Genomic DNA, 22,529 nt, shown 5'->3' on the forward strand with positions numbered 1-22,529 from the left:
GTTCAAATCCAATTTCAAACACTTAATAGGACTGTGGGCAAGTCATTTTATTCTGTTTGCCTGTTTCTTCATCTATTAAATGAGTTGGAGAAGAAAATGGCAAACCACTCCAGGACATGAATTCAAATTCAGCTTCAGACACTTACTAGCTAAATGGATAGGCAAATCATTTCACCCCATTGCCTCCAAGAAAGGAAGGAAGGAAGGAAGGAAGGAAGGAAGGAAGGAAGGAAGGAAGGAAGGAAGGAAGGAAGAAAGGAAGGAAGGAAGGAAGGAAGGAAGGAAGGAAGGAAGGAAGGAAGGAAGGAAGGAAGGAAGGAAGGAGGGAGGGAGAAAGGGAGAAAGGAATGAAGGAAGGAAGGAAGGAAGGAAGGAAGGAAGGAAGGAAGGAAGGAAGGAAGGAAGGAAGGAAGGAGGGAGGGAGGGAAGGAGGGAGGGAGGAAGGAAGGAAGGAAGGAAAGGAGGGAGGGAGGGAAGAAAAGAAAGAAAGGAGAGAGGGAGGGTAGGAGGGAGGAAGAAAAAAAAAAAACAACAGAAAAGTAATCATCTAGTCTCATCTCTGCCTCTTGCCTTTCCTGACTTCAAGTATCAGCAGAAGTCCCACCTGGTGCAAAAAGGCTTTCTCAGGTTTCCTCAATTTTCATGCCTCCCCTTCTTAATTTGTACATCATTGTATCATGTGGTCTCCTGCCACTAGACTGTGAGCTCCTTCAGAGCAGAGCCTGGTTTTTGCCTTTATTTGTGCCCTCAGTGCTTAGCACAGTGCCTGGCACATAATAGGAGATTAATAAATGCTTGTTGACTAAGAAGGGGGAGATTCCATTTGGCTCAGTCCCCAATGATCTGAATTTACATATTATATGATATCTAAAATTTATACAATCCTTTTAATGTATACTTTCACATCTGTTGCTTCTCTTTGTTCAGTCATTTCAGTCATGCTGACTGTGACCTCATTTGAGTTTTGGTTTTTTGCTAAGATACTGGAGTAGTTTGCCATTTCCTTCTCCAGATCATCTTATAGTTGAGAAAATTGAAGCAAATTGGGTTAAGTTAGGAATAGTCTAAGGCCAGACTTGAACTGAGGAAAATGACTCTTCCTGACTGCAGATTGTGCCCTCTATTTCACTGTGCCACTTAGCTGCCCATTCCCTCTTTCTCTCTCACTATTATAGCTCTGTGAGAAAACTGGGATGAGCAACATGTATAAATTCACTTGGCTAGTCAAAGTCAAGAATTTCAGCCAAATAACTATAATGACATGATAGTGTCCCAGGGTTAAATTACAAACCTGGAAGCAAATGGAAACTCTTCTCTGGAATGTGATATCTTTTTTAAACTATTGATTACTAAAATGCTTTATGTAACAGGGCTTTGATGGTAAGAATGAGTCAGGTTTCCTTCTTTGCTAGCTCTGTAATATGTCTCTTTCATTCACTCACTGAAAACAGTTGACATTCTGCCTTTGATTACGCTGGGTAGCCCTTATACTTTCTGATTTTCCTTTAAAAGAAATAGTATTGACATTTTCCTCTGTGTTCATCAAGATAGAATCACAGGATGAAGGCTGGAAAGGAACCAGAAGAAGGGGGCCATTGGGAGTAAGTCTGTTTTTTTTTTTTTTTTTTTTTTTTAATATTTCTCACCAAAGGCCTAATTTCTTTTTTTTTATTTTTTAATTTTAAAATTTTTTATTAATTTTATAATTATAATTTTTTGACATTACATATGCATGGGTAATTTTTTTATAGCATTATCTCTTATACTCACTTCTTTTCCCAATTTTCCCCTCCCTCCCTCTACCCCCTCCCCAAATAACAGGCAGTCCCATACATGTTACATATGTTACAGTATATCCTAGATACAATATATGTGTGCAGAACCGAGTTTCTTGTTGCACGGTAAGAATTGGATTCAGAGGTAAAAGTAATCTGGGTAGAAAGACAATAGTGCAAACAGTCGTAAGTCTGTTTTTATGTAATTAATGTGTGTCTTCCTGGGTCAGTGTAGACAGGGCCTGAAGGGTGAGGTGAATGCATATTTCTTGAGTCTCCTCAGCCCACTCTTCTCAAAGGGAAGTTTTGATTCCTCCTAGAAGAGGAACAAGAGATGCGAGCAGGATCCATTAGGGTGGATACACTGCTTTCCTTAAATAGAGGGTACTGGGCAAGAATTAAATCTATCCATTCCCATTCTCCTTAACATAGTGTTAGTTTAAGGGAAATAATTTTTAGGTTCAGTCCATCCTCCTTTATTGGAGGATGGGAAGTAAGAGTCTGAGCTGTATCAAGAACTTGACCACCTTCACAAATTCTAGCTACTCAAAGATACATAATCATTAGAAAATAAAACCATTTATCCAAGTCTATAAGAAATAGAAATCAGAAGATATACAGATTAGAATATACCAGAGAATATAAAGTGAATGAACTTTCCTATTGGGAGTGAACCGTTAGAGAGAGAAAGTCTCAGATTTCATTGAAGGAGAAATTCTTCTGTCTCTAACATGGTAGGGGTAGGGACATGATTAAGGCATGGCTTTTCTATCTATTGGCTTCCTCCCATAGTTTCACTCCTTTCAGGGACCACTCCCTCTGGAATGATTTCTTCTTTTGCAGAACTAGAAATCAGAACTAGGATTTCTCCTTGAGAAAGCTCTTATCAACTCCATCCCTCATGTAAGTATGGATCAGTGAGTCCTCATTCTCTATCAATGAGGACAATCTTCTGCAAATAAGCTTGAGCCTTGGGTTACCTAGTCAAACTGACCTGAGTATACAGCAGTCTATCTCCTGTCTATGTGATTTTATGCAAGTGTTTTTTTTGTTTGTTTTTTGGGTTTTTTTTGAGGCTGGGGTTAAGTGACTTGCCCAGGGTCACAGCTAAGAAGTGTTAAGTGTCTGAGATCACATTTGAACTCAGGTCTTCCTGAATTCAAGGCTGGTGCTCTATCCACTCCGCCACCTAGCTGCCCCTGCAAGTTTTTTTTTTTTTTTTGTTTTGTTTTGTTTTGTTTTTTGAACAAGTAGTAAGCTTGCTTACCTCCACTATTAACAAATCTTGACTTTTCTTCAAAGCACAGCTCTCACGCTACCATCCACATGAGACTTTTCCTGATGCACCTCCTCCTTTTGTTCAGTCATATCTGAATCTTGGCTCTTTGTGACCCATATTGGTAAAGATATTGAAATGGTTCGTCATTTCCTTCTCCCATATCCCTTTTCTCCGGTGATTATATCTCTAGATATTACTATCATTATTTTGTATAAATTTAAATATTAACCGTCAGGTAGAACTCTTGAGTGAAAGCGGGGGCTATTCAAGCTCTGATATTCTGGGATGCTGATCATCCTATTGGAACTAGAACTGGGGCAGTTGGAGATTCCAAACTCGGATCAACAGTGCCAATTATGAAGTGTTCGTCTTCCCTACTTGGGCTAGGCTATTCTTTCAAACAGCTGGGCAGGAAGCTTACTCATCTTCATGGTGCAGCTTTCTGGCTCACAGGTTTTGTTTTATTTTTAATCTATCATCCATTTATGGACAAGATGAAAAAAGAAATGTGACTCAAGTCATCTGCAGGACCCCTTAGCACCAGAGGTTCTCCTTGGGGAGCTTTCTCCTGATCCAGCTCTATTCTGTACGTCCTTCACTGTCTCCAAAGTCTTGCCGCAATGCTGAGCTCTCCAGCTTCCCATTCTGCATTTTACATCTTGCTCCCTTTCATGTATTATCTTCCTATATAAGACTGTAAGCTTTTTGAGGGCAGGGGCTATTTTGCTTATTTGTTTTTGTATAGCTAGAACTACATATATGTGAAGAATTTTCCTAACTAGAGACTAAGAGCATTCATAATTTCCTAAAACCAAAGAGGAAGGAACCACAAGGATAGTGGGGACCATTTTATTGTCCCACAGGCTTATAATAAACTTAGCTGATTATTGTAAAAATATTACACATATAATATATACATGTATATATACAGATTTTGAGTCCATTAATACATTATAAACTCCTTGAAGGCAGGATTTTTTTTTTACTTTCTATTAATGGTATCTAACATAATACCTTGCAAATAGGAGGCATTTAACAAATATTGCTTGTAAGAAATTGACTTGAATTTACTGCGATGGTGGAAGACTTGTTTTTTGGAGCTGAGGCTCCTGGGTTCACATCCAAGGCCTGGGATTTAGTATGGGGGTAACTTCAGGCCTATCCCTTAAGGACTCTGGCATCTCTTTAGTTAATCTGCAAAATTAAAGAGTTAAATAGAATGACTCTTCACCATTTTTGTGTCCTGGATCCCTTTGGTAGTTTAATGAAGTCTATAAATCCCTTCATACAATAATATTTTTAAATGCATAAAAATACATAAAATTCTGAGGAAAAACAGTTATTTTGAAACATAGTCATCAAGAGATTACCTCTACTGCATTTCTGCCTTTACCCCATCTGCTGCTGTTCAGTCCTGTCCAATTCTTTGTGGACCCATTTGGAGTTTTCTTGGCAAGAGATACAGAAGTGGTTTGCCCTTTCCTTCTTCAGCTCATTTTATAGAGGAGGAAACCGAGGCAAATAAGTTTGAATGACTAGAACAGAATCACACAGCTAGAAAATGTCTTAAGGTTGCATTTGAACTCAGGTCTCCCTGACTTGAGGTTGCCACACTATGCACTGTGCTATAAAGTTGCCTATTAACTATTTGTGTACATTTAGAAAAAAGTTGCTTCGAATACAGAATTGTTTAAAGGATTTGAACATGACTAACCTATATCAGATTACTTGCTGACTTGGGAGAAGGAGGAGGTAAACAAGGGAGGGAGAAAAATCTGTAAGACAGACTCTTTCAAAAGTGAATTTTGAAAACTATCTTTATATGTATTTTTTCCTTTTTTTTTTTTTTTTTACTGAGGCAATTGAAGTTAAATGACTTGCCTAGGATCACACAGCTAAGAAGTCAAGTGTCTGAGTTCAGATTTGAACTCAGGTCCTCCTGACTTCAGGTCTGCTGCTCTATCCACTACATTACCTAGCTGCCCCTTTATGTGTATTTTGAAAAATAAAATTGAGAAAAAAAGAAAAAAAGCCTCTTATGGGTAATTATATATATATATATATAAAATTTTTTTTAATTTTTTTTTTTACAAGAAAGCTAAAAACAAACCCCTGGACCTTAGGTTAATAACGATGAATTTCTAGGCCCACAATTCTAAGATTTTAGACATAACTCTGCCATGGTGTCACTTCTGGAAAAGTAGACCTGTTTCCTTTTCTATAAATTGAGAGGGTTGAACTAAATGATCTCTAGGGTCTCATAGCTCAGAAATTCTGTTATTCTAAGATTGTACTTAAATAAGTCATGCAAATTATTCTGGGCCCACATGCCTATTTTTCAGCCCAAGAGAAAATGGGTTGGTTAAAAAAAAAAGCTTAAAAAAACCTTGTTTCTCTTCTTTTACTTTTTGGTTAGGTTTTCAAGGGAACTGTGTGTCTTTATTTTCTGTAGGCAGATACGCTGTCATAACTTAGTGATTCCGGGAACAAAAGTAAAAGATGGTTAGAAAGGAAATTAGTTGCTAATATGGATGGGCTAATTCAAAGGGTGCAATCTCTCTCATATCCTTCCCTGTTCTCTCTACTCACAGGGTCTCCCTAGTTAATCCTCTTCCTCTCTCACTTAGATTATCATTTGCCCAATTCATTTTCTGCGTAGCTGCCTAAGTAATCATCTTCACTCCAGTTCTAATCAGGTCACATCTTCGCTTTGGGTATAGTCAGGTAATTAGAATTTATTTAGCCTCTACTGTGTACTAGGTGAGGAAGCTAGATGGCTCAGGGAATAGAGCATTGGGTCTGGAGTCAAGTTTGGGATTCAAATTTGGCCCAACACTTACTAGCGTGACCTTAATCCACTAGAGAAGGAAATGGCAAACCACTCCAGTATCTTTGCCAACAGGATCCCATGGACATCATGGCCCATGGGGTCATAAAGAGTCAGACATTATTGAACTATAACGATACGCTTGGTTCATCTGAAGCTCGCAACCACCTGTGAGACAGGTTCATTAAGTTTTGTTTTCTCTATTTTACAGATGAAAAAAGTGAGGTTCCTATGTAATATCTGTGGATTTAGGGGTTCCTGGCACTTAGTCCCATCTTCCTTTAGAGAGGCGCTCAGCAGAATGGCTCGACAGATAGTATCTGTCCCTCTTGGAGCTTCCTGACTCCATATGTAGGCTCTAGCTTTCCCCTGTCCCATTCTTCAGAACCTCAGGTGGCTTTCTCCAGACTGTCTCCAGGATAACATATAAATTCCTCCCATTGGCATTGAAGGCCCCTCACCATCTGTCTCCATCCTACCTTTCTATTCTTATTTCCTATGACTCCCCCTTCATACACTCCCTCTAAATTTCAGCTGGTCTGCTAGTTGTTCCTCAAACTTAGTGTCCTCCCTCAGTAGACTGCTTAAAGATGACCCTCACCCCTCCTCCCCCATGGATATCCCATGCTCTTCTTTACTCTTTTTCCTTTCAGAATTCTTCTTTGCCTTCCAGGTTCACTTTGAAGGTCACTTCTTCCATGAAGCCTTCTCTGATTATTTCAGTGGTTAGCAAGTCCTTTATTTGAATACACCAGGAAAGAATTCTGACATATTCTGACCATGTGACTCTGGGCAAGTAACGTAATCTCGGAGTTTTGAAGGAGCTGTGGAAGGAAGGAAAACAAATTTCTCAAGTGTTAAACATTTTACAAATATGATTTCATTTTATCTTCACAAACTAATGAGGTGGGTATTAATATTACCCTCATTTTACAGATGGAGAAGCTGAGGTAAACAGATGAAATAACTTCCCTGAAGTCATATAGTTAGTAAATACGATATCTGAGGTTGAATTTGAATTCAGTTCTTTCTGACCCTGGGTTAGGTGCTAGATCCATTGCACTTTCTAGCTCTCTTATGACAATAAATGATGGAGCAGAGGCTGCTGACTATTGGGAGTTTCCTTCTCGGGGTGTTCCCCTATGTTACTGAAATTACAGGTCTACTGTCTGTTCCTAAAATCAACATAGCCTGGGAAATGAGTGTAAACTGTTATTTCTACCTTCTGAATCCAATTCTTCCTGTGCAACAAGAAATTCGGTTCTACACACATATATTGTATCTAGAATATATTGTAATATATTTAACATGTATAAGACTGCCTGCCATCTGGGGGAGGGGGTTGGGGGAGGAAGGGAAAAAATCTGAACAGAAGTAAGTGCAAGGGATAATGTTATAAAAAATTACCCATGCATATGTACTGTCAAAAAAAAAGTTATAATTATAAAATAAAATAAAAATTAAATTAAAAAAAACCTTCGTTCTAGATCCAATTTCTCTTATACAGCAAGATAACTGTATAATTATGTATATATATATATATATTGTCTTTAACATATACTTTAACATATTTAACATGTATTGTACTACTTGCCATCTAGGGGAGGGGGTGGAAGGAAGGAGGAGAACAGAAGGTTTTGCAAGGGTCAATGTTGAAAAATTGCGTATGCATATATTTTGTAAATAAAAAGCAAATAATAAAAAATAATAACTTGAAAAAAAAATCAACATAGCCACTGAGTTGACGGGAAGTGACCCAGTCCAAAGAGCTTTTATTGATGGAGTGCCTTCCCCAAGTAGAATAATAACTTACTGAGGGGAAGGACAACTTCATTTTTGTTTTCCTGTTTTATGGCGTACAGCATTAGGAGGTACAGAAAGATTCTTCATTTGTTTTCTGGATTAACTTGAATTGGCCCAAACTAAATTATGGTCAGTCGAGGTTTTTTGTTTGTTTATTTCTAGGAGTGAGGACTTTGCTAAGCAGTCACTAAGTATTATGTTCTCTTCTTCAATTTCTCCAGTTTCTCTGTTGCTTTTCAGTTGTTCTTCCTGAACATTTCATCAGTCATCATAGATACCAGCCGATGTTTATTATGAAGCTGTGATAAATTATTCAATTGTCTTCAATAATGGATCTCTTATGCCTCTTCAGTTCAGCCCGAACAGATCAGACTTCTTTGATGTATGTGATTTATAACCAATTTCCACTGCCATCACGTTGGCTGAAATGGCCTTCTGTGTATTAGTTACTCTTGAAGGGATAGCGGCAAAAGTCAACACAGCCCTTGTGCTGGTTTTGATGATCTGATCCGCTCTGACAATCACTTATTATTATATACAAGGCACTAGGTATACAAATACATTAAAATATACTAAATACAGAATGCTCTCAAGGAGCTTCCACTCTACAGGAGAAATCCCACACAATTAAGATTGTAGAAGATTCTTTGAAATCAGAGGGGACACTAAGAATTGGGGGGATCCATAATGGCACCTCAGAGTGACAAGAGTTAGGTAGGGGGTAATCCCTTTTGGTTCGGCACAAGGATACATAATTAAATGAAGTCTACTGACGGTGCAGAGTCCCCTGTAAAGAAATTTACAGGCCCGAAAACCTAGATTGATAAAAAAAGGGTTTATTGTAGGGGTTTAGAAGTAAGGGTAAAGGTAGAAATACTCCAGGGCCAGAGTTGGCGCTGGGCAGACAGGAACCCTTACATGGTCAGCGTAAGGACACCATGTTTAGGGCTCCTGCAAAGCATGGGCTCCAGGGTTGCCCCTTTTTATAATGGCTCTTGGTGATCTTCAAGGTGGGTGGAGTTCCAGGCTCCTGGCTGGTTTCGGCCAGGGTGAGCATTGAATAAAATTCAATGGGTTTTCAGATGAGGAAGAAGCTGTTTGTGGGGGGTGGGGAAACCTGAGCAGATAGTGGGGGGCTGGGAAAGCCCAAGTTAGCTCAGATCCGGTGGGGACTGGGAAAGCCTGGATATCATTGGAATTCAAAGGGGTGCTTTTTGACCAGGATTTGTGAATCAAAGATTCTAGCTTCTTCAGCCATGGGGAGAGAAGGGGTTGGGAATCAGAAAGGAAAAGAGATATTTAGTCTCTGTTTTTGAATTTACAGTCCAATGCTTGTACTCAGCCATTTTACCTATGTTCATTACTCGATGACTATTTTCTACTAATCACAAAGATATTGGCACTCTTTATCTGCTGTTTGGCGCTTGATCAGGCATAATTGGCACAGCCCTAAGCCTTCTTATCCGAGCAGAACTTGGACAGCCCGGAACTCTAATCGGTGATGATCAAATCTACAACGTAATTGTTACAGCTCATGCCTTTGTACTAATTTTCTTTATAGTAATGCCCTCAACCCACATCAAGAGGAGGTGGTATCCAAGGGAAGCCAGGAAGAGCAATCCGGGTACATGGAGAAGGTGTGGAGGCAGGATTCGGAGTTTGGGGAACAGCAAATAGGTCAGTTTGTTGGGAATATAAGGTGTGGGAAGGGAAACAAGGTAAAATAAAATGAGAAAGGAAACTGAAGCCAGATGGTGAAGGGCTTTAAATGCCACACTAAGGAGTTTGTATTTTATTTTGGGGCCACTAGAGAAGCAGGCAGAATCAGTCTTGCCTTGGTCATCCCTGAGATGAAGGAAGTTAATTGTGGCAGTGGATGTGATGAGAGATAGGAAAGGGGGAACCCCATTTTGGTCAGCGCAAAAATAGTAAGATAGTCCCATGATGGCACAATGTCCCCTGTAAATGAATTTACAGACCCAAAAACCTAGATTGATGAAAAGGTTTATTATAGGGATTTGGAAGTAAAGTTAAAGGTAGAAAGACGCCAGGGCCAGAGGTGGCTGTTGGCTGGACAGGAACCCTTACATGGCCAGAGGGATGCCATGTTTTGGGGGGAAGGGCTCCTGCAAAGAGAGAGTTCCAACTTGGCTCTTTTATACCTAAAAGGGGGCTTGTGGGTGATGCCCCAAGTTCCTGGTGGGCTTTCAGCCAGGGTCAGTGTTGAGTAGAACTCAATGGGTTTAAACTGTGGGGGTTGGGAAAACTCAAGTTAGTTCAGATCCGGCGAGGGATAGGACAGCTCAGTGACCAGGATTTGTAAATAAAAGGTCAGCCGTGGGAGGTTGGGGAATCAGAAAGGAATCTTAAAGGGATCTCAACCCCCATCAGATGGGGAGGATGAAGAATAGAGAGGGAGATTTGAGGCAGAGTGATCAAATAGCAGACTCCCACAAGCATCCAGGGTGATGTCTTTCTTTTTGTTTACCATGACATCTGGGGGGTGAATTAGATTTAAGTGACACAGGACTGTGCAGTCACCAGCCTCCCTTTCTCCTCCAGAGCCTTCTGCTTCTAGATGCAAGGCAATAGATCCCAGGTCAGGCCCCACTTAGTCATGTTTGGTCCCTGATTGATTCAACATTTACATAAATAGTTACAGGGGTTCTCAAACTACCAGATGTGTCCACCGAGGACATTTATGCGGCCTGCCAGGTTATGGCAAATGGGCTGAGGGGTGGAGACAGAGTGTGAGCTTTTGTTGTTACTATAGTCCGGCCCTCCCACAGTCTGAGGGACATGAACTGGGCCCCTATTTAAAAAGTTTGAGGACCACTGTATTGTTTCTGTTTTGGCTAGAAACTCTGATGGTCTTCCCCATCCAGATGGATTTTTTTTTTTTTTTTTTGGACTAAGTAAAAATGGTCATTCTTTGCCTCATTTCTTACCTAGCTTTAAGCAATGAATGGACACTGCTTCAATCAAACTGGGACCTGTTAAACACCTTAGTTTAAAAAGGCCAAATTCTCCTACTGCATCCAGGGCCATCTCCAAATGTCCTGATCTATATCTGGTCACTGGAACCAAGGCTTTGGAGGAGAAAGGGAGGCTGGTGACTTTGCACAGCCCATCCTCACTTAAATCCAATTCACTTGCATGTCATGGTGTTATCTCCCTGATGCCATGATCTTTTTCAGGAAACAACAACCTCTTCGAACAGAGCTGTCTCACCACCGGGGACCCAACAAGTGAGAGGGACTGAGAGACTGAAGTCAAGAGCGGCTGTGATAGTAGGGAATGGGGGTGGCAATGGAAGTGGAAGCTATTTTAGGCAGGATACAAAATATAGCAAAACAAAACAAATAAAAAAAAAAACCAACCCATGCTGTTTATATTCTTGTTCAAGATCATTAGCAATTCTTAAGGCTCCAGGAAAGCCCATTGTCAGTTCTAATCAGTAGAAACAAATAGAATGAATTACAGTTAATTGGCAGGCACATTCATTCAAGTACAAACTATATTTACTACAGATTTGGAATCCTTCATAGAAGTTTTACACTTTACATATTCCTGGTTTGGAAAGTTCAACCCTTAGCTTTTTCCTTCTTCTTGATCTTCTAATTTGTATTGACTTTATATCACTACAGGGCATTTTAGGCCAGTTAAATTATCGGTACCGTGGGACAGTCCCATGAAATACCACAGTGTAATAGGAAGTAGTAGTTGGGAGATTTTCTGTCAAGTATGTTTTGATTTGAGATAAACATGTCTCAACTCACCATGTGACTTTGGGCAAGCTGTTTCTCTGCTACACTCTTTTCTCATCTGTAAAATGACTGGGACTAGATTTAGTTCAATTTAACAAATGCTTATTATGCACTTATTATATTCAGAACACTGAACTGGGTACTGAAGGAGATATCCTGGTTAAGTGGAACAGTTGGGTCTAGGTGCCTGAGCTTTCTTTCCAGGCCTTTATTATTTTCTCCCTGGGGGATGGTTTAGGCCAGTGGTCCTCAAACTTTTAAAATAGGGGCCAGTTCACTGTCCCTCAAACTGTTGGAGGGCTGGACTATAGTAAAAACAAAAACTATGAACCTCAGCCCAGTGCCGGAAGTGTGTGTTGTTAACTCGAGTTTAGGCCAAGCGTCACTTCCTGTCTGATTTTGCCATAACCCAGCAGGCCGCATAAACATCCCCTGGGCCGCATCTGGCGCGGGCCGGAGTTTGAGGACCCCTGGTTTAGGCTATGATCTTGGCTCTGGTCATTCCCTTTCCCTCACTCATTACTTGGAGTGTTATGGGTGTTCAGGGAGGATTAGCACCTATAGTGGAGAGCTTTCTAAGCCCCTTTTCAGGGCGCCTCATTCACTTTTGGTGTTTATCTTTCCCCAGTTCTCATCTGTTCTCACACCATGGCCACACTCTGATAAAACTGTCTAAGCGGACAGGCCAAATCAGGCTGAGGGCAAACGATAGGTCTCAAACCTATTGATGAGGTAGGGGATGTCTACCCAAGTATATGAAGACTTCTGGGAGACTGGGGTGGATGAGAACAAATTGTACTCACAGCCCAGGAAGTGGGCATGGGGGAGGGCTTAGATGTTGGTCAGACATCAAAGACCAAGATCAATCACTATGTATTATGAACCATTTCCATTAGTTCTGACTTTTGTCCTGACAATGAATGGACTTTGATGACTCTGGGAGAATGAAGCTGACGGCTTTGTACAACTCTGCTTTATTTAAATCCAATTCACTAGGGAGTCAAGATGTCATACAATGATGTCATTGAAGCAGAACAGGTTAAGATATTAATAGGTATGCAGTGGATAGAGCATCAGCCCTGAAGTCAGGAGAACCTGAGTTCAAATTTGACCTCAGATACTTAACACTTCCTAGCTATGTGACCCTGGATAAGTCACTTAACCCCAATTGCCTCAGGGGGGAAAAGATATTAATAGTTAAGATATTACCTGGTAAAGGAGATTGTTGTATACTTCAACAATTATATGACGATCAATTCTGATGGACGTGGCCATTTTCAACAATGAGATGAACCAAATCAGTTCCAATAGAGCAGTAATGAACTGAACCAGCTACACCCAGGGAAAGAACTCTGGGAGATGACTATGAACCACTACATAGAATTCCCAATCCCTCTATTTTTGTCTGCCTGCATTTTGGATTTCCTTCACAGGCTAATTGTACACTGTTTCAAAGTCCAATTCTTTTTGTACAGCAAAACAACTGTTTGGACATGTAGACATACATTGTATTTAACTTATACTTTAACATATTTAACATGTATTGGTCAACCTGCCCATCTGGGGGGGGGGGGGAAGGAGGGGAAAAATGAGAACAAAGGTTTGGCAATTGTCAATGTTGTAAAACTACCTATGCAGATATCTGGTAAATAAAAACTATTAAATAAAAACAAGATATTACTTGGTAAGATGATTGGTAAGAATTACCTGGATACCACATTCGTTTCTCAAAGGAAAAGGCTTCATTGTTATATAAAATAGCACAGGATCAAGCAGCACCAGATGATTGTTTGGTCTAAGGAGTTACTCCAGGATGGTATTTTAGGGAAAAGTAGGGATGTGTGTGTGTGAAGATGGTTATTCTTTGCTCAAAGTAGACCATGTTTACTTCTTAACCCCTGGCCAAATTTTGAGAAAAACCAGGAATAGAAACATGTAGCAGGACCCCAAATTCCTAATATCCTGTCTACTAGGACCCACATTCCTTGCACCATGTCCTCTTTACCACAATCCAAACCCCCTGTATCTGTCCTGGTGGATAACAACTTGTTTTTCTTCCCCTCCTCCTAACTACAGAGACCCTCCTGGAGCCCATTCCATCATTGGTCCTCTTCAAAATGGACAAATAACAAAAAACAATATGGAGAAATAACCAGACATAACTGCAACAATTAATTCTTTTTTTTTTTTTCCCACCCTAGAGACAATACAGTGTTCCTTAGTTGCACAGCTGTCCTCTACTGTTATATGGCTTTTTGTCAAGCCAAAAATTAGTAGTATAACTGCAGTAGCTCCAAATCCCAGTTTAGCAAACATCCTGTTTTTCAGGCAAGAGTTTGGCTTTCTGCCCTAATTTGAGTTTATTTTTATCTCTAAGTAACCCCTAGCCTCTTTACATTTGAGGGAAAAAGGAACATTTAGGTAAAATAAGGTGGAAGACTGCGTTACAGTATTTGTTTCCGGACAGCACTGAGGGGCAAAATTGAGGAAAGAATGGATCTTTTTATGAGAAAGTACTGCAGTCCTTGAAGAGGTGGTACAACTCAGCTTGAGTTTTTTTCTGATATGTCCCTAGGGGCAAGATTGTTATATCTGACTTTTTCTGACCTATTTGGGGTTTTCTTGGCAAAGATACAGGAGTGATTGTGGCCATTTCCTTCTCCAGCTCTTTGTGCAGATGAGGAAATTGAAGCAAACCCCACCCTGCCTCCAGCCCCGGTGTTCCATCCACTTAATCGCTTAGCTGCCCTTTATTCCTCTCCTAGGCCACAGATTCCATGAAGATCATTGTTTCTCAAGTAACCATTATCTTTCCTCTAGTACTGAGAAAAACTTTTTATACACAATAGGCTCTTTAAAAAAAAATTGAATAGTATATTATTTTTCCAAATATATACCAGATAATTTAAAAATTCATTTACAAAATTCCAATCGTGTTTCAATTTCCATCCTCCCGCCATCCACCGGGAAGACTAGAAATATCGCACCGACCGAACCTATGAATTCAGATAAAATATTTTCATGTTGCAAAAAAAACAAAGTCGAGAAAAACAAAGCGGGGAGAAATGTGCTTCACAGCGCACTCGGAGTTCGCCAGTTCTGTCTCTGGAGGCCTTTGGTTCGCTTGGATCATTGCACGGTTCAGAGTAGCTAAGGCTTTTGCGGTCAGTTGTTGTTACAATATTGCGGTTACTGTGCACGCGTTCTGAAATGTTGCAAAAAGTGCAAAGTAATTAGCACAATGTTAGGCACTTGTAAGCATGAGTCATGTTTGTTATTACTAACTATTATTTACTTAATTACAATTATTAATTAATTACTATTATTATACTATATTACTAATTAATTGCTATTAATATTTGTAAAGCGCTCTGCAAACCATCAGATGCTACGTCACAGCAGTCATGATAACAATTGTTATTGTTAAAGGGACCCTGGGAGCGAAGTCCATTATAGAGAGGCGCTAACTCCTTGGTTACTGTCCACAACAGCAGAGGACCGGGAAGGAACCAAAGCTTCCCAACACCCGCAAGCTTTCAACCGCCTCTTTTAAACTTTGAATAGCCGCCCGCTCCCGTCAGCCCCGCCCACTTTCCGCGGCTGGCCCATTTATTGGTCTATAGTTGGAGGGAAAATAAAGTGATTGGCTCTTCCCTTTTACTCCTTCAGGGGTTTCCATTGGGCAGGAAACAGGAGGAAGGCGGGGTCTTCTGAGACGTCGATCAAGAGGATGTGAAAGATGATTGGCCAAGGCAAAGAGAAGCCACGCTCTCCCCTCCCTCGGGCTGGTGGTCGGCTCCGCCTCGCCATTCAAACGCAGTGGCGGGACGGAGGAAGGCGGGGTGGGCGCGGTGCGGGCCGGTGCAGTGCGGCCAGGCGTGGCAGTGCGTGGACAGTGAGTATAGGCCCCCTACTCGCCGGATCGTTTCTTCCCTTTGCGCAATCGAGGAGCCACCTTCGTCTCAGTTTTGTCGGGCCTCCCTTTTCTCGGGGTTGGGGCGAGGACCGGGAATCTCTCAGGTGTCTGAAAAGGAGGAGTGCGCATGCGCCACGCCCTCTCAGCCCCTACCCCTTTCATCTTCTCCGAAGCCCGCAGAGCTAAAGAAAGGGGGCGGGGAGGGACCCAGGAGGAAAATAGGGAGGAGGGGAAGGAAAGGATAGGGATTAGAAGGATGGGGGAGGGGATGTTGTGGGGCTGGAGGGGAAGGGGAGGATGGAGGGTGAGAATCTGGGAAGTTTGGGGAAGTGGAGCGGAGGAACGTTTTATAAAAAGCCCTCCCCCACACCCTCTAATATCCCTCCCACCCTGACATCCCCTGTTCTAAGGCCCTTCTCTCTTATACCCCATGTTTTAAGGCTCCTCCCAGTTCTGACATTTCCTGTTTTAAGGCTTCTTCCAGTTCTGACACTCCCTGTTCTAAGATCTATCCCTGCTCTGACCTTCTCTGTTCTAAGGCTCTTCCCTCTGATGTCCCCTGTTCTAAAGCCTGATACTCCATGTTCTAAGAGATCCTCCCCCTGACATTCTATTCCAAGGCCCCTCCCCCTGACATCCCCTGTTCTAAGACCCTTCTCTCTTATACCCCATGTTTTAAGGCCCCTCACACTCTGACATTCCCTGTTCTAAGGCCCCTCCCCCTGAAATTCTCTGTTTAAGGTCTCTCACAACTCTGACATTCCCTAAATTCCCCCTCCCTGATACTCCATGTTCTAAGGCCTTTCCCAGCCCTGACCGCCTCTGTTCTAGGGTCCCTCCCATCCGAGCTCCCCAGTTTTAAGGGCCGTCCCATGTGACACTTTCAGTCCCAAGTTACCTCCCAGCTCTGGGATCTTCTGTTCTAAGAATTTCTCCCTGTTCAGTAATCATCATTTTTGAGCATCAGTTTTATGTCACTTACTGTGCTAAGCACTGGAGATGTATGTGTGTATGTGTTTATATTATTAATATGTGATAAAAAACAGTCCCTGATCGCATGGAGCCCACAATTTAATAGGGGATTGGAAAGTTTCCCATGGAAAGTTAAATTTCATTCTGGGTATGGAGAAGGCCGGTATCACTGGAGCAGAGAAGATGTGGTCTGGAGGTGTAAGAAGGAGTTGTGACAGCTATGGGAAGGTGGGAGGGGACTAGGTTTTGAAGGATTTTTAGCACCAAGCTGGATTTTGATTTGATCTTGGAGGCAGTAAACAGCCACTGGAGTTTCTGAGTCGAGGATGACATGGCCAGATTTTGTAATGTGCTCTCCTGGCAGTTACAATTACTAGTCTGTCCTAGACCCACCAGAGTACCTTTGACCACTGTCCTTTGCAGTGTGAGCTCTACCCGGCTCGCCTCCTCTGAGGCCTTCTAAGGTCTCTGGCCACAATCTCTTGAATCTATAGCTTAATAACCGGTAGCGCACTCAAGAACAACCACGTGTAATCTTAATTAGATATCAGCTTTATGAAAAGCTGAGTGGGGGATGGACTGGAGTGGAAACTCAGGCCCATGAGCCCTTCATTTGGCTGTTAGACTAGTCCAGGTATGAGGGATAATGGCCAGCCCCAGAGAGTGGTAGAATCAGAGGAGAGAAGGAGGTGTATTCAAGAGACGTTTCATTAGTTGTTCAGTTGCATCCAATGCACTTGGAGTTTTCTTGGCAAAGATGCTGGGCTGGTTTGCCATTTCCATGTTTAGCTCATTTTACAAATGAGGAAACTAAGCAAACAGGGTGAAGTGACTTCCTTAGGGTTAGTGTCTGAGATTGCATCTGAATTCAGGTCTCTTGATTCGAGGCCTAGCACTTTGTGCCAAGGTGAAATTGGCAGGTCTTGGCAATGGCTTGAATATGGGGTGGGAGTGAATGAGGAGTCCAGGGTGACTTCTAAGATTTGATCCTGAGGAATGGGAGGATGGTAAGGTCAAAGGGAGTTTTTTAGGGGTAAAGGTTCGGTTTTAGGTACATTGAGTTTGTGATGTCTATTGGATAAACATTTGGAGATGACCAGGATAGTTGGAGATGGGAAATTAGAGGTCAGCAGAGAGGTTGGGCAAGGATAGATAAATTTGGGACTCATCAGAGATAGATATTAAATCCATGGGAGCTGATAGAGGGAGAAGAGATGGAACCCTGTGGGACACATCTATGTTTAGATGGCGTGATCTGGCCGAGGTTTCAGCAGAGGAGGCAGAAGCGGTGGTCAGAGAGGGAGAAGCAGGAGAGAGGGGTGTTCTGGAATCCTAGAGAGAAGCTGTTGAGGCCCTGGATATCTTAGAATCAGCTGGAGTCAGGATAAGCCAAAGTCTTTATTCTTGGTCTTTTGGGGTCACCAGCAGGGGATTAGATCTAGCAATCTCCACACCTCCTTCCTCTCTCTCCACCGCCAAAAGAATAATCCTGCCTGTCCTACTCCACCCTCTCATCTCTCTCTTTTCCTTCTTTGTCCACATCCACTGATCCTCTACAGAATAGTTGGGGAGGGTCATTTTCCAAGCATATGTTAATAGAGAATTGTCTAATTGGTAATTAGCCTTATGTGCTAGGTTACCTTGCATCTGTTCAGTTCTAGCCCTTTATAAGAAGCAATGGCCCAAGAAGGAGAGTGATGGACAGCACCAAAGGTGGCAGCAGAGAGGTCCAGGAGAATGAGAATGGAGAAAAGCCTTTGGCTTTGGCAGCAAAGAGATCATTGGTAGCTTTGGAGAGAGCAGGGTGGAGGTCAGAAGCCAGATTATAAAGGGATAAGAATGAGAGGAGGAAAAGTGGAGGCAACTCTTGTACGGGGTCTTTTTTATAGAATTTAATTACAAAGGGCACCCTTACAAATGATAGTTATTGGGGATGGAAGGATCAAGTAAAGGCATTTTCAGGGAAGGGCAGACATGAATGTGTTTGTAGACAGTAGGGAAGGCTCCACTAGAGAGAAGATGCGATGGAAGGGGGTCGCTTGAAAGGGTAGAGGGGTTAGCCTTGGTAAGGGATAAGACCACTCCCTTTGAGACAGGGATGAAGGACACGAGAGTGGCAGAAAGCATGTGAGTGAAAAGAGATGAGGGAGAGGGAAAAGAGAAAGCTTATGGCAAATGGCCTCCATTTTTTCTGTAAAGTATGGGACAATGCTCTTTGCCATTGAGAGGACAGGAGAGGGGGCATTTTCTCAGGTCCCTCCCAGCTCTGATGTTCTGTCCTCAAGGTCCCTTCTAGCTTGGTCATTCCCTGTTCTAAGTGTTAACTTCCCAAGGCTGATATTCTGCCTTGTAAGAGGGTCCTTCTGTAACTTTCATCCAATGCTCCAAGATGCCTTCTGGCTCTGACATAGCTTCTTACAGATAAGAATCCCATGAACTGCTAAGAGCTGCACCTGTTAAATGCAAACCTATCTCCACACCTGTTTGTTCTTCAGGATAAGTGTTGGAGATGCTGAAGTTTAAGTATGGCGTGCGCAACCCATTGGCCCCAAGTGCAGCTGAGCCCATCAGCAGCCGAGCCTCCAGGCTGAATCTTCTGTTCCAGGTAAGACTTTCAAGTGCTCCACTCTGTTACCTCCATTTTTGTCACGGGGGAGCATCAGCCATGGTTCTTTCAACCAGGAATCATGGTCTTGTGATCTGGTGGGAAAAGGGTTGAATTTGGAATCTTAAGTTCTAGTTCCAGGTCTGAGCACTGAATTAGCTGAATGAGTGGGCAAATGATGCCCTTTCTCTGAGCCTCAGTTTATTCTTTTATAAAATGGAGATGGATGATGCTATTTTTGGTCACCAAGAAATGTGACTGGTTATTTTTATTATTCTGAGGGGAAAGAGAAAGTTATATAAGAGAATACTAGATTAAAAGACAGGACTTGAGTTCAAATTCTGACTCTTTTGTTTGATCCTGGATAAGACACTTTTCCTTTCTATCTCCTCTGTAGAATAAAGAGATTGGCCTAGGTTACCCCCAAAGGTCATTCTAGATCCTGTATTCTTAAGAACTAACAGTGAACCTAATGTGTAACAGGAAAAATTATAACTACTAGTTTTTTTTTTTTTTAACTTTTTTGTAAATATTTTATTTTATTTTTTGATTTTGCTTATTTTTTATTTGATGAGCTTTTTAAAAATTTTTTTAATTTAAAAATTATTTAATATTTTCCTCAAATTTTTTTTAAATTTTTAAAAAAATTTTATTTATTTAATATTTTCCTCAAATTCAAAACATTTTTTTTTACATTTGTTTTTAAAATTTGTAAGTTCCAGTTCTCTCCCTTTTCCCCACCCACAATTAAGAAGCCACATATGAAGTTATACAAAACATCTCCACAAAATTCAAGCTGTGAAAGAAAACATAGATCTCATACTAATGAAAATAAAAAACCTCAAGAAAATTTAAATTAAAAAGAAAGAGAGAAAAAGAAAGAATACTTCAATCTGTATTCAGACACAATCAGTTCCTTCTCTGGGTATGGATAGAATTTTTTATTAAAAGTCTTTCAGAGTAGTTGTGAGTGATTGTACTCCTGAGAATAGCAAAGTCATTTACAGCTGGTCATCCCAAAGCATTGCTATTTCTTTGTATACAGTATATTTCACTTTGCTTGAGTTCTTGGAGGATTTTCTGTTCTGTTTTTTGTTTTTTGTTTTTTTGTTTTGTTTTGTTTTTTTCTGAGAGCATCCTGCTCACCATTTCCCATAGAACAATATATTCCATCACAAACCTATACCACATTTTATTATAGTTACTCATTTTTTTTGTGTGAACAAAGATTATATTTTAAATTTGCCCCTGAAATGGGTTCTTTGTATCATTTCTTTAGTGTGTTTAATGAAAACACCCATAAGAAGTTGTTTCTGTAGACCATCTGTATGTATAATATTGAAATCCTGTCCTGGGGCAGCTAGATGGCATAGTGGATAAATAACTGGCTCTGGGGTCAGGAAGACCTGAGTTCAAATCTGGCCTCAGACATTTAATACTTACAAGCTTCACAGTTCTGGGCAAGTCACTTAGCCCTAATTGCCTTGCCCCTAAAAAAAAAAAAAAAAAAAAAAGAGAGAGAGAGAGAGAGAGAGAGAGAGAGAGAGAGAGAGAGAGAGAGAGAGAGAGAGAGAGAGAGAGAGAGAGAGAGAAAGAGAGAGAAAGAGAGAAAGAAAGAGAAAGATGAAAGAAAAAAATCCTATCCTGATATCTCATGACTTGGGAGATGAGTCTAAGCTTTCTAAAATAGGCCTATTACTTCTCTCTAAGGATTTGCTCAGCTAAGTTGCATTGACTCCTGAATATCTACTGTCCATCATAGAGAGGTTGTGATTCATGTCAGTGAGAGTTATCTCCAAAAGCAGTGGTCCACAAACTTCTTAAATAGGGCCCAGTTCACTGTCCTTCAGATGGTTGGAGGGCTGGACTATAGTAAAAACAAAAACTCACACTGTCTCTACCCCTCAGCCCATTTGCCATAACCCAGCGGGCCGAATAAACATCCTCAGCGGGCCACATCTGGCCCGTGGGTTGTAGTTTGAGAACTCCTGCTCAAAGGGATGAAGGGTCTTTGGAGTAGTGATGTCATTGGCCTAAGACTTCTCATTCTACTCTGGGAAGAGCTAGGATGGAAATGAAAGGAACTTGGGAGTAATGTAGACATTTGTTGCATCCTGGCTTTCAGAAAGAAGAGTGTATTTCAAAGAGTTTGCAGATAAGATATATAGAGCCCCAGTAGCTAAAGTTCTGCAGGACATATCTGTTCAGGAGGTATGGGAATTTCATGAGAACTACATTCTGTAAGCACAAAAAAGAAATAGTTCTCATAAAATCAGAAAAGGGAATTGTCAAAGAGAGTGTATAGGGAACTCACTGGCCAGTGTGTGTTTTGAAAAGACACATATAGAAGCAACTAAATGTTGCCTATGGATAGAGTGATGGACTAAGAGTCAGGGAGAGTAGAATCAAATTGACCTCAAACATTTGTCAACTTAGTTTCTTTCAGGCTCAGTTTCTTTGATTGTTGTATAAGAATAATAAAACCATCCACCTCTCAGGGTTGTTGTAAAGCACAGTGCTTGGCATATAGTAGGAGCTTAATAAATGCTTTTTGCCTTCTTCATAGAAGATTGTAACAAGGACAGATTGCCAGTTGAAAAGTGTGGCTCAGTTCTGTAAGGAGTAGGCTCTTTGCTCAAGCCTGGAGGACACCATAAAAAATGAATTGTAGATGATAGAGAAGCTTACTGCATATTTTACTTTTTTTTTTTTTTTTTTTTTTTTTTTTTTTTTTTTTTTTTTAAATCTCTTTGAGTGATTTTTGGATTGAAAAGGGCAGAGCAAAAATAGCTACTAGGAAGTTGACATTCAGGATCCCAAGAGAGAAGTTCTCTGCCATTGGTGTTTTCTGGTGACCTGGCTCCAACCAAGTGTAGAAAGGTGCAGAAAGACCTGGCAGATGTCATCACAGAGCCAGCTGGAAATGTTGAACAAAACTGAAGAAGAAGAAGAACAGATATCCCAGTTTTGCAACAGGGGAAGAGAAAGGAGGCTGAAAACCGTGGGCCATTGAATTTGATTTTGATTCCTGTCTCAGTTCTGGAAAAGTGTTGTCATTATTAAAGGAGTAGTTAGTGAGCATCGAGAAGAAAGAAGAGTGATCACAAAGAACAGCCTGCCTTCATCAAGAGCAGCTTATGTTAGACTTCATCACGTTCTCTTTTTTGACAGGTTTACTAGATTAGAAAATGAAGGGAAGCTTTTGTATAGTTTATTTAGATTGGAACAAACCATTAGATAGGGCAGTTAGATGGTGCAGTGGATATAGCGCTCCCAGGCCAGACCTGGAGTCAGAAAGACCTGAGTTCAAATCTAGTCTCATGGCATTTATTAGCGGTGTGACCCTGGATGACTCACTTCACACTGTTTGCCTCAGTTTACTCATCTGTAAAATGAGTTGGAGAAGGAAATGACAAGCCACTCCAGAAAACCCAAAATGGGGTTACAGAGTCTGATGTGACCAAAAAAATGACTAAACAAAAAAATTTGACAGGTTTTTATGTTCTTGTATCTCTCCTGGATGAGATTAGAGCTAAAGGATGGAATATTCACTAGATTTGGACTGGTTGAAAATTTGGACTCAAA

General features: G+C 41.1%; 1 protein-coding gene and 1 long non-coding RNA gene across 2 annotated transcripts in view; both read left to right on the forward strand.

Annotated features, from left to right (window-relative positions):
- Positions 1 to 1,482: 1,482 nt before the first annotated feature.
- Positions 1,483 to 10,994, forward strand: LOC141551765 (uncharacterized). Its single transcript, XR_012484957.1, has 3 exons — positions 1,483 to 1,601; positions 9,246 to 9,361; positions 10,882 to 10,994. It is a non-coding gene; the product is annotated as an uncharacterized LOC141551765 (long non-coding RNA).
- Positions 10,995 to 15,051: 4,057 nt separating this feature from the next.
- CIT (citron rho-interacting serine/threonine kinase) overlaps positions 15,052 to 22,529 on the forward strand; it is a 158,636-nt gene continuing 151,158 nt past the window's right edge. The window contains exons 1-2 of the mRNA XM_074296515.1: positions 15,052 to 15,346; positions 18,835 to 18,944. Coding sequence (XP_074152616.1) covers positions 18,849 to 18,944 — 96 coding nt within the window. The 5' untranslated portion in view covers positions 15,052 to 15,346; positions 18,835 to 18,848. The remainder of the gene's footprint in view (positions 15,347 to 18,834; positions 18,945 to 22,529) is intronic.

This window comes from Sminthopsis crassicaudata, chromosome 1 (assembly GCF_048593235.1).
Source record: "Sminthopsis crassicaudata isolate SCR6 chromosome 1, ASM4859323v1, whole genome shotgun sequence".
Taxonomy (NCBI): domain Eukaryota; kingdom Metazoa; phylum Chordata; class Mammalia; order Dasyuromorphia; family Dasyuridae; genus Sminthopsis; species Sminthopsis crassicaudata.